This window comes from Poromitra crassiceps (assembly GCF_964638095.1).
Source record: "Poromitra crassiceps genome assembly, chromosome: 19".
Taxonomy (NCBI): Eukaryota; Metazoa; Chordata; class Actinopteri; order Beryciformes; family Melamphaidae; genus Poromitra; species Poromitra crassiceps.
Window position 1 is genome coordinate 11,755,168 of NC_139646.1, and position 12,223 is coordinate 11,767,390.

Genomic DNA, 12,223 nt, shown 5'->3' on the forward strand with positions numbered 1-12,223 from the left:
GGACATTAACATCAGCTCACCTTTACCACGGAAGTATGGCGTCAGTACTTTCCCTAGTAGTTGCTTTATGCCTCCACCTGGTGTTCACCTAAATCCATATCACCCTAGATGTGCAGTTATCTTTCACTGTCACCAAAATCCTAATAGGAAATAGGAAAATATGCCTCTCAAACAAGGAAATTATATCTGATTATATTATTAATAATTTCTTGTCTGAAGGGTGTAGTGTAATAGACTGAAAGAAACACAAAATAATAAACAAAAGATAGATTTTATGTGTAGGGAAACAACCTACCGGTAGTTCATTATGCATTTAATGTTCAGAAAGCTTATATCACTACAAACATGGAGTCATAATTTCTAATTCCATTCATGTTTTTTTTGTCTTTAATAATACTTTAAGGGTGGAAAAAATGGGAAAGTCATCCATTTTGTGCTGTCATCTCAGTCTGAATGTATTTTTTTCTTGTTTCTTCTTCTCTCACTTAAAGAAGGGGAACACCACTTCAGGGATACACAATGCACTTAAAGTGCCCCCTGCATGTGTGGTACTGTCTGTTTGTTTATTTACCTGTGCATGTTTTCAATGTCAGTAACACACAAACTCTCAATTTGGTTCCTCCTTTTTCATCAAAATGCATGAAAATTTCAAGACCAAATACCTCTAGGACGTCGGCGACGGTCAATAGGTTAAGAGTATAACCATGGCTATCTGAAGAGGAGGCAGTACAACATAGGCACCTGTGGGACTAGAAGCACTTTGCAGACCCAGTGTGGAGTTTCTGCACTCATGCCTGTCGGGCCAATAAGTGCTTTGTATGTTATGGGAGGCCTTGCCCTCCCCTATGGACATACTTATGTCAAGTACACAGTATTCTTCTCAGGTCTGCTCCGTACTTTACCAAATCCTCTTGAGGGCCTTCAAGTGGGCCAACTACTGTTGCTCCCCTTCCCTTCTTTTAGGGAACTGGAGATATATTTATAACCTATTGTTCCCTTTCAGTCAGTAGAGGAGCTGCAATATATCCAGCTACAGGACATCTGAAATCATGTCTGAAGAGCCCAGCAGAGTAAGAAGGCTTTCACTACCTGTGACCCTCAGAGATCCTGAGAGCGGGTTCAGCTGGTGCCTGAGGAACAATCACAGTGTGAATATAACTGCCCCCCCAGGAATCTCTAATTCCATGAGGGTGTATTTTCTTTTGCAGAAAATTGAACCAATCTCAGAAAAATAGAATCATGACAGAATCAAATGGAAACATGCAGAAAAGTAGCACGATGCTTGCTGTAACTTGCTTTTATGGCAGTCAGCCGTCCACCACAGATGAAAGAGGAAGGCGGACAGTGCAGCTGTCTGGAAGTTCTGGAAAGACAGCATTACCGTTCACCATCAGAATGCAAACTTGCTTTTTCTCAAAGTAGGATAACGTGGTGAAATCATGTCAGAGTTTCTGTTTGTGAGTATGAGAGAGATGGATAAAGAGAGAGAAATGGAGAAAAGGTAGAGGCTGTGAATAGGGGAGAAATCATGAGAGGGAAAGCAGAGTGGGGGATAAGATAAGTCCGTGTCAGTGGTGGTTGGAGACTCAAAAAACAGAAGGAAACCCAATCCACGGCATCATGTTATTTTACACAAGTTGGCTACTTATATCTATTTTCTTATGTTCAACAAAAAAATAACCAGTAAAACAATGGCTTACAAGATTTCTTACAAACAACATAATTTTATTCCATCCTGAGGTTTCCAGATGATTATATACACGCAGAATGCTGCCCTATTATAGTATTGTTATTGCTCAAGTGACATCACTGATGCCATTGCTCATTGATGACCTTTTGCTCAAGTGACATCCCTGATGACATCACCAGTGACGTCATAAATCATTCCCTACAGAGGTTATAAGTAGGACCGGTGCCATTTAGGCAACAGTTGGTTGACAACAAACAGAAGGGTTGGCGCTAAAGGGAAACCAGCGCCCTCTCTGGATGTAGAAGTTCTTTGGAGTCCGATCAAGTCATTAATACGGACCAAGATGGTTCAAGACAGTGATCAGATTCAGCGGCGGGGCGCCCAGGACTTTACTGCATACTATGATTATGCTTGTGCCAGACAGGACTCTGATCCTCTACCGGCTGTCAAGATGAACCTGGCCAAAGGAATGCTGAACTTCGATGGAGACGGGGTCAAACTGGCAGACTGGCCACCCATTCTCAACTCCATGTCCATCAACGCACACTTGCAACACATTGCAATAAGTAGCACATACCACGCTAGTTTGGGTGCTGGAGACATTGGTGGTAGGTACTATAAGTCTAGCTTCAAGAAGATGATCTCAGCCATCCACTCTACAGACATGACACTGAAGTTGTGTAAGGCCCTGAAAGAGTGTCTGACTGTCTCTCCCAGCCTCAAGACTCTGCATCTTAACGGGCTTCCACTGAGAGAGAGGGACCTCGTCGCCTTGAGAAAAGGTGTGGCAAAAAGTGTTTCCTTGGAAAACCTCTCCCTGGCTAACTGCCCAATCACAGAGGAGGGTTTAGAGGTCATTTCCCAAAGTGTGAAGCATTGTGGAAGCATAAGGACAGTAGATTTGACAGGATGTCATCTCACCTGGAGAGGGGCAGAGCATATTGCCGCCATCATCAAGCATCAGTCAATGCAGAGGCACGATGCAGCATGGGCAGAAGCTTTGAGCTATCGAAAGCCACAATTTGAGGGAATGGGTGGTCTCCGGCGTGTCACCCTCAACTGTAACCCTTTGATAGGGGACCTGGGGGCTGCAGCGCTTGCACACGTATTGGCAGACGACTCTTGGGTTAAAGCGGTGGACCTCCACAAGTGTGGCCTGTCCAATGAGGGAGCTTGTTGTCTGCTGGAAGCCTTGAAAACAAATTCTACTCTTTGTGTTCTGGATATCCGGAGGAACCCTTTAGTTGACAAGGCCCTCATTAAAATCACAATAGAGAAAGTTCTGATGAATGCTGATGGCCAGTCATCAGAGTACTGCTGGATTAAGCCTCCTCCCCTCAAAGACCCACAGAAACGTTGTGGTCCTAAGAGGCAAGCGCTGTCCAGTACAGTCAGAGGGAAAGCCACGTTGAAGATGGCCCCTCAAAGAGCCATCTCAGCTGCGAGGTGGAGTCCAGGTGTTGCTCAGCAACAGAAGGCTCCTTCCCGCTCCAGTCATGTGCCTTGGCGTGCCGCTGCTCGTGCTGGACGCCAGAGAGGTCTGCCTCCTGGAGTTACTGCAGCGGTGCAGAGCTTTCAGGGTGCAGCTACCGTGAAGGTTACCATGGAGTCCGATTCGGAGGAGGAAATTGTGGTGGAAGTGGAGCAGACACCATCTTCTCTCAGTGGGAGAGACACGATAACCGGGCAACAATTTCAGCATGTGCAGATGGAGCTGGAAGAGTGTCGTATGAGACTAGCTGAAGTGGGCAGAGCCATGCTCAAATGTGAGTCGAGGCTCATCGAGTACGAGTTGGAGAATGCCCGTCTTCGCAGTGCCAACCTCTCCCTCTCAGAGGCAGCTCCTCACTCTGCATCAGCAGCTGCCGCTTTCAGTGCTCTTGAGGATGAGGCAGTCCTCGAGAGCATTGAGAGCTCGTTCACCAAGTTCCATGCTTTTCTGGATCTCCTCAAGGATGCAGGTCTAGGTCAGCTGGCTTCCATTGCTGGAATTGCCCAGTCAGATTTGCTCTCTCTGCGGAAACCTCAGTTCTCGACAGTAGTACAGCCCTTGGATGGTGCAGGGTCACTGACTGGAAGTGAAGGGGACTATCAGGATTTTGGGGCAAAGATTGACACTGGATCTTTGGTAGGTAAGTGCCCTGCCTGCTCCCTCAGGGGGCCCAGCTGACACAGCCGCACCCAGACCTCCATCCTGTGCCAGAGAGTTCTTGCTTGAGAATAGGCCATTGGAAGCACCTTCATAGCATGCTAGTGAACCTGCTATAATACCCTTGTGTGGATCTGGATGGTGGAGGCTAGGAACCAGATCAATACTGCAAGCCTGAAGCCCAGCATGAGTCTGCGTCTTAGCGCAGTTTCTGCATCCAAACAACCTATGGCATGGTTATTAGATGCTTGAAGCACGGCTGCACGAAAACGTCGGAGCGCTCTGAAAAAAGACGCTGGGTGCAGCACTCTTTTGTCAGAACCAGCACGCACATGTTGAGCGAGTCCTCCCACTCCTCCAAGCAGCTGTTTCTCTGTGGCTGGCTAGCATGGTGAAACGGGTGCTGCTTAACATTTTCATATCTCATGCCGTCGGGGGGTACGAGGGCCCATGATGCACTGCTCAGCGGTCGAGTCTGACCAATCCACTGCCAGTCCAGTCCACTATCTGATCCAGACTCCAGTGCCACTTCTTGATGGGTTGTTGCCTTCTGCCGTGGCTGCTGACACATCCCACCCAGAAGGCGATGCTCCCTCTGCTCACAGCCATTGGCCAACAGGGAAGGTGCAAGACCCAGTCTTCACCACCTTTAGCAAGTTCACAAACAGGGCTGATGACATCATCACCGATGATATCACAATTGCTCGATGACATCACTGATGACATCATCACTGTCATTCACTGATGACATCACTCACTGATGACATCACCACCGATTTGGGACAGAATGTAGGGAAACAGTGGCTGGATAAATCCAGAAGGGGGCAGTAATGCAACATAAAGGATGCCAACTGCCATAAAACACCACAGAAGAAGAAAAAGAATAGACTAGTTTTGGTAGGGATTCTACACACAATTGATAAATGAGGCCCCAGATATATCTTATGTTGAAATGTTAGAACATACATGATGAAGACATTAACAAACACAAGAATGTCTACTTCACAGCAACATCCTGGCAATGAAGAACACTCATGCATGTGGGAAAGGGTATCACACGAAATAAAAGATGGAGGACTCAAGGCGCTCTGTTAGAACATGAATAAGACCTAATGGGAATAAGCACAATCATAATTGTAGAAGCTCCAAAGTCTGAAGTGCTTCTAGTTCTCTCACACGCACACGCACGCGCGCGCGCACGCACACACACACACACACACACACGTTTACTCACAGACCATACACATGCCGACACACATACACTACCCCCCAGGCCATATCTCCATCACTCAGAGTTATGGTAGCTACACACAGTGCCTTCCAGAGCAGCCAGAAACTCATCCCCACAGACCTGTCGCCTACATGGTTCAATGCCTCATTTTCAATTGTTTCTCAGACCCTCATAAATCACCCCTGAGTGTGAATGTGCGTGTGCGTGCGTGTGTGTGTGTATGTGTGCGTGTGCGCGTGTGTGCGTGTGCGTGTGTGTGTGTGTGTGTGTTGTGACTTCTGTTTGCACATTAGCAGAGTGGACTTAGACAACCTGACCCCCAAATATGCACCTTCCACATTCCTCCTCATCTATAGCATTCAGCCTGGCATGGCCTGCTGTACATCAAAGCCAGAAATCCACATCCACCCCTCCCTACTGCTGAGCACCTCACTGCTACGGGCTTCTCATTAAGAGAAGAGACACAAGATCACTTTCAGAACTCGCTCCACCTTTTCAGGCCGGTGCCTGCCAGCCGCGTTCTGTCTTAAATACCATAAGCTCTGGCATGAGCTCTGACTTTTAGAGACGGGGCAAAAAACACAGGTCAAATACTCAGTTAATGACACTGAATACTGGCTTCCAAAGCTGTCTGTGATGTTGCCATGGCAATGTCGCAAATCACTCTGGTGCCTTTCTGCTGGTAATCAAATGGATTATCACCTGCCTTCAGAAGGTGGGTTTCGCTCTTGCCAAAGTCAGAGGTTATCATTCAGCCTAGCCTTTCCCTCTTCTATCTTTCTGTCACTCCTCTTCCTCAGTCCCCTCCCCTTATCCCCCCCCCCCCCCCCCCGTCACATTGTTGGGGCATAAAGGGGGTGTCAGGGTGGTGAGAGATGTCTTCCCCTCATCAGATCACATCACAGCAGTGATTGCAGACCAGAGGGGACATAATGCATGGCTAGAGGAGAGATGCTGAGCTTGCTGTCAGTGGGCTTTTCCTGACTTTGTTGGTGTGTATTATACACACAGATTTATTTATATAGATCTCTTATGGAAATATAATTTACAAGGCTCACAACCAGTGTTGGGAGTAACTAGTTACTAAGTAACTAGTTACTGTAACTTAACTACTTTTTCAGTAACTAGTAATCTAACTAATTACTTTTTCAAATTCAGTAACTCAGTTACAGTTACTAAAATAGTAACTGGGCTAGTTACTAGTTACTTTAGGACATGAAAATAACGGACAACTTCAGAGGATTACCCAGTTTCTGATCCTCAGACCTAGTCCGGGGAGAGAGCTGCAGCTGCAGCCAGAGAGCCCCAGAGGCTAATGACCTTGATAGGCTATAAGCCTCCCCAATAAGTGAATGTTCAATGCCTCACGGTGGCACAGCAACACTAACATAATGTGTGCATTAATAAGACAATCAAAGCAGACTTTTAAAAGTAACGCAAAAGTTACTTTCCCTAGTAACTAATTACTTTGAAGTAACTGGTAACTTTAAAGTAATTAAATTACCTTTTCAGAGAAGTAACTAGTGACTGTAACTGATTACCAATTTTCAGTAACTTGCCCAACACTGCTCACAACCTTAATTAGCCCCTTGTGGTTTTGTTGAACAGTGTTTACTTTGTTACTTTTAAAACAGGTTAGCAAGAGTTGCTGAAACATCTCATAGGATGAAGGTAAATATTTGAAGAGCACTGCGTTTCCTGTAGAGGCGTTATTATCTTGGTCTCTGGTGGCTGACATCACTGTGCTGTGCCCGACCGTGTAACTTCTTTGTGACGCCTGCAATAAAGGGGGATATTGTTTTTCCCAGTGTAATGCAAATGAGAGAGAGGTGCAAAATGCTGAGTCGGCTTTCCGAACTGCAGCTAAACTTTTGCTGTGAAAGGTGTTCTCACTTTAGTGTGCTGTTCAATAACTGTACTCCACTTATATCGTTAGGCCAATTGGCAATACAGTTTACTTTGTGTCGTCGTCAAACAAACATTCCAAAGCCGAACCCAGTTTGTGAAAGTACAGTTAAGCATTGATGTCGAATTTTGGAAGATGATGATTTATGATTAATATAAAAATAAGACGTGAGGGGAGATGCCACCTATTTTTTTGAACAGACATTAGAGTTAGTTGGTAGAGACTCATGTTCCACCCTCTGTCACTTTGGCAGTCTGTTCATTATTCTTTGATTGGAATGGGGCGTGATGTTATCACAAAGCCACATTCATTTTTTAGTTTAGTTTAGTTGTACAGGGACAATGCGCATCAATCAACATTGCTGCAATGTGCCAGTTTTACCTGGGTAGCTAATTTTCAACAGTAGCCCCTGGCCAAGGTGTTGATTGTCGGATAAAAACACAGTAGGAAACAATAAAAAAACAAGCAATTAATAATAAACGGTACACAGTAAAAATCACATAAGCACATTACAGTAGAAAGTTATAGGCTTCATGGATGCAGGCAAGCAAGCAAACAGACGATGCAGGCAGGCAGACACACAAACAGACAGACAATGCAGCCATACAACCATGTAGATAGATAATGCACCCATGCAGCATCATGACAAGAGAGAAGAAGAAACAGAATATGTCAGATAAACAACAGTTATGCAACATGCACAATTAAGCTACATGCAGGCAGGCAAGCAGACAGACGGGGGCTAATGGTTGTGTTCACACACCTGATGATCTTTTCACCATGCTTTCATGTGTTTGAAGATTTGTATGTGTTGATATTGCGAATGTGTGACATTTTTTGTACATTAACACATTAAATTTTGAATCTACACAAACTGCAAAACGATTCGTAGTAAAGGCTTGGCTGAATGTATATGCTTATTTTCGAGAATTTGAAAAATCACAATCGTGTAACCACACAAGTGAAGCCACAAATCCTTTTCTATGTGGGCGAGGATGATGGTGTAAAATACTCTAGGTCTGTTTAGCTGGCTTCTTTGTCCTGATAAAGATGGGCATAATTATGACATTTCCCTAATCCATCTTTTAAGCAAAACTAATTCCCTACTAACTCCCACCAGCTTGACTGTCGTACAAAAATCCACAAAGTGTCAGGCACAATTTTGGGCCTCTGTGCGTTGGTGGGTCCTCATCTATAAATTACTCTAATCTGATTACGACATTCAAAAGGTTATTGTCACTGGAGCAAGCAAATGTAGGATTGTTGCGACGAGAGGAGGCGAGCTGTGCTGTCTTCAAACGGAAAAGGAGAGAGAGGGGAGCCAGGCTGGAGAGACGCAGAGAAACAAAGAGAGACTCTGCTGGGATAATCCCATGGCTGTCTCTTAATAGGGAGATGCTTCGCAGTTGCCACTGTACTGTGCCATTTCTGTCACATTATGAATGAAAAAGCAATGAAAATGATGCCTGGTCAGGTGACTTGGTTGTGGCTGGCCCTGTCTACCTTCATTTTGGAGAGGAGATAATAACAGGCGAGATTGCTGCTGGCATGCAGTCTACCTCACAGGGAATCGGCTCACTTCATGGCAGCAACACACAATCAGGATGCAGTCTACCCAGGGCCGGTTCCAGAACAAGATGACTAGGGATGCATGCTAGATAGGAAGGGGTGCACATGCACGGGCCGACCCGTTTGACATGTTATTTTACTAAAAATAATGCATTTTACCATCATTTCAAGTAGAATGATACCAGCCGAGCAAGAATATTTCAAGTGTTTCAAGTGCTTTACTGAAATATTTGGACCATATAATGATAATACAATTATCTCAACCTTAAAAGGTTACATATAGGTGCCAAAAAGCCATAGATTCACATCAAAGAACAAAGAAAAACAACAATTATGGTTCAAGTTTAAACAGTAAGTGTGCAGCTGCAGCATTTATAAAAAAAATGAAAAAAGAAATTACCACTCTTTTCAACTGAGCATGCAGACAATTAAAATAAGGGTGCAATGCGTGCTTTTGCACCCCTGTAAAACCAGGCCTGAGCCTACCTCACAGGGAATCGGCTCACTTGGTGGCAGCAACACAATCATGATGCAGCCTACCTCACAGGGAATCAGCTCACTTTGTGGCAGAAACAATCAAGGGTGCATGTTTTCCATCTGCGTGGCATGATGGGAAATAATGCAGATGCTCTTGGCAACTGTGTTATGGGATGCTCTGTTTCAGTAAGCCTGCTAACCCAAGTCACTAAGGATCAGAGAGACTAGGCTATATACAGCAGCTTTCCATGTGGTGTGGAGAAAGGCATGGTGGGGCAATTTCCAATGATTGTATTGAGCATATCTGCAGGGAAGGTCATAGAAGGGGTGAGAAGCTTAGGCAGTAGTATACCTGGGGTGCTTCCCTATTCCTCTTTCCCCATTCTCCCTCCTGCAACAAATCTGTGTACCGCTGGCTTTAGTGGGACTAGAGGTGTGAGCTGGGTGATTGATTGTCAGGTAGAAATCCCATTCTTTAAAAGAGTCAAAGTTAGTCATCAATCATTGTCTGTCCTGCAGTGAAGCCAAGCCACCGACTATGTTGAAGACATTCATTCTCTCTCTCTCACACACACACACACACACACACACACACACACACACACACACACACAGTTGGATGGACTGCTTTGTGTGTATATTGAGGGGATAAAGTAATGGAACTTATGCCATGTTGTGGAGTACAAAGTAAGCTTTGACAGACAGAATGAATATGAATATGCCACAATAAGATAGACTTGAAGGCTCACACAGGATACACATGTCATACAGTAGCCTATGCATAAGAACAAAATGGTGCTTGAGTCTGCCATTCAGAATGCTAACTCTGTCTTAAGCTTGCTCACATATTCTTGATTCATACACTTAAAAATGTAGTCTTTCTATTTGCAGAAACTATTGATGAACACAGCAAATGGAACAATGATTTAGGGTCATATGTATGTGGGAACCTCAACATTCTTTATTATGGCACTATATTTTGCTATTGATTAAATAACATTTATTTGAGCTACAGTGTACCTGCACTAAATCCTTGAGTGAAATTACAGTAATGTGTCCGCTGTGATAGAAAATCAATACTCAAACTAAGGGGGGGGGGGAAAGAAATACCGCAGCTAATGGCAACTTTTCATTTTATTCAAATGCAATGCAAAACCACTGTCTTCATTAAATTCATTTACGGCTTTTACAACATTCAGCTTTTCTGAATGATCACTGTTACTCCTGTTTGAAGCAATAGACTAGATAGCTAGTTGGGGCATAACGGCATCAGACATATTTCCATTCAAAATTCATTTGCATTGGAAGCGACAGCCGTCTGCCCCCACCCCTCCCCAATATTTTATTTACATTTGTTATAGAACAATATACGAACAAGACAAACAAAGGCAAGGATAGTTCAGGAGCGGCCTGATATAGGGCATAAACAGTGTACAGTGTAGTCATGTAGCCTACTGTGTGCATGTGCGTGTCCAAGTGTGTATTTACAATATTTAGCAAAGCTTCTAAATAATTAAAACTAGTACAGGGGAAACTAATGGCTCCTGCGTTTTACTGACTTACCTTCATGACAAGACAACCAACCATGAACAACAACCCTGTCAGTATTTATTCTACAGTGTAGAAGACGTGCATGTTCATACAGTAGATCCAGAACAGGACATTTATTCAGAGGATGGGCTCTGCACATCGGCCCCGATATTGTCCGCATTCTCAATGAAACCAGGCTTCTTATCGAAGCTGTCCTCTCACTCTATGCCCAATCACCACCACACTGGACTGCTTTTTGAGAAGTGCCACGGCCACTGGTCATCTCTTTGGAGATGATTACATCTTTGTTGTGCTGCCCCTGATAAGCTCAGATGCCAGCCACCTTCTCAGTGCCCCTCCTTCAGTGGGCCACCTTCTTTGTCTCGCTCGAGCCAGCTTTCTTCTGGGACCCCTGGCTCTCCCTTTATGGCCCCTATCAGCCTCACACACGTGCAGACGCAATATTGACTTGGCCTGAGCCCTGATAACATCTCCATTTAATCCACAAGCGCTCAATCTGAGAGGGGGGTTGAGTAGATGATAGAGAGAGAGAGAGAGAGAGAGAGAGAGAGAGGGTAAATGCTTACACATCTCTAGCATGACACTGTTTTCCATTATTAGGTCATTTTAATTTGACTATGCCACATCATGATGGATAATGTTCTACTACAATACTTTTTTGAATAGTATTTTTCGGCCGTCTACTAATTTAAAGACACAAACCAAGTAGATAATAGGCGTTAGAGAGATATTTGCTAATGGCAGGGCTTTTCACACGGCACATTCTTTGCCCAAGGTTAGCTTAACCCTGGGCTAACGGTTAGCTTAACCCCAGTTCACATACAGGCAATTAACCCATGGCTAACTCCCAGACCAGCGCTAATGATTTACACAGCATTCTTGTGTTAGCCCAGAGGTCCTACATGTACATTTCTGAATATTCTGTGGTAATAAAACACTTGTCCAGGAATGTCATGCATCATTGCTTAGCAACATTCTGAAGCAGAAGTTTGATTTGCTTTGATTGGATAACACATGGTGACACAAAATGTCTTCTGCCTGTTCACACAGCCAACAGATAACCGTGGTTTCAAAAATAATTCTGGGGTATCTGCCTGATAGACAGTTGACTTGAGGTTTGCATCAAAAAGTGCAGCAAGTGGGAAATAAGGCTTTATGCCAGTACTAGAGCTGCGACTCACAGGACCAATATAAACTAGTGCCAGGGGTTCTTATCACAACCATTTAAATTGTTTTCTGAGAAAACCCTTCATTGGCTACCCTTAAGTACTGTAACGTAAGTCATCATTACTCCCAAGCCCAACTGCCATGGGTTTGCCTTAACAGTAATGACTCCATAAAACCCAAGCATTTAAAGCATTGTGAAGCACTAAGGTTTGCAGGCAGTGCATATCCAGCAGTCATGATTACTGTGCTGCTACTTGCCACTTGGACCTGCGGCTCCTCTGAGATCATTTGATGCCTTCAGGCAACTCATCCGCTCTCATCTACTCTTCTCTTCTGCTAAGTTTGCAGGTAATAAAAACAAGAGTCCCCAAACCCAATGCAACTACTCACACTGCACACGCACGCAGGCATGCACGCGCACACACACACACACACACACACACACACACACACACACACACACACACACACACACACTCTCAT

The 12,223-nt window shown here is 44.5% G+C and overlaps 1 protein-coding gene across 1 annotated transcript; it reads left to right on the forward strand.

Annotated features, from left to right (window-relative positions):
- Positions 1-2,033: 2,033 nt before the first annotated feature.
- On the forward strand, positions 2,034-3,860 carry LOC310793884 (centrosomal protein of 78 kDa-like; the record flags this gene model as incomplete). Its single annotated transcript, XM_083655774.1, has 1 exon — positions 2,034-3,860. One exon carries the CDS (start codon positions 2,034-2,036, stop codon positions 3,858-3,860), a length of 1,827 nt encoding a protein of 608 aa, XP_083511900.1.
- Positions 3,861-12,223: the final 8,363 nt, after the last annotated feature.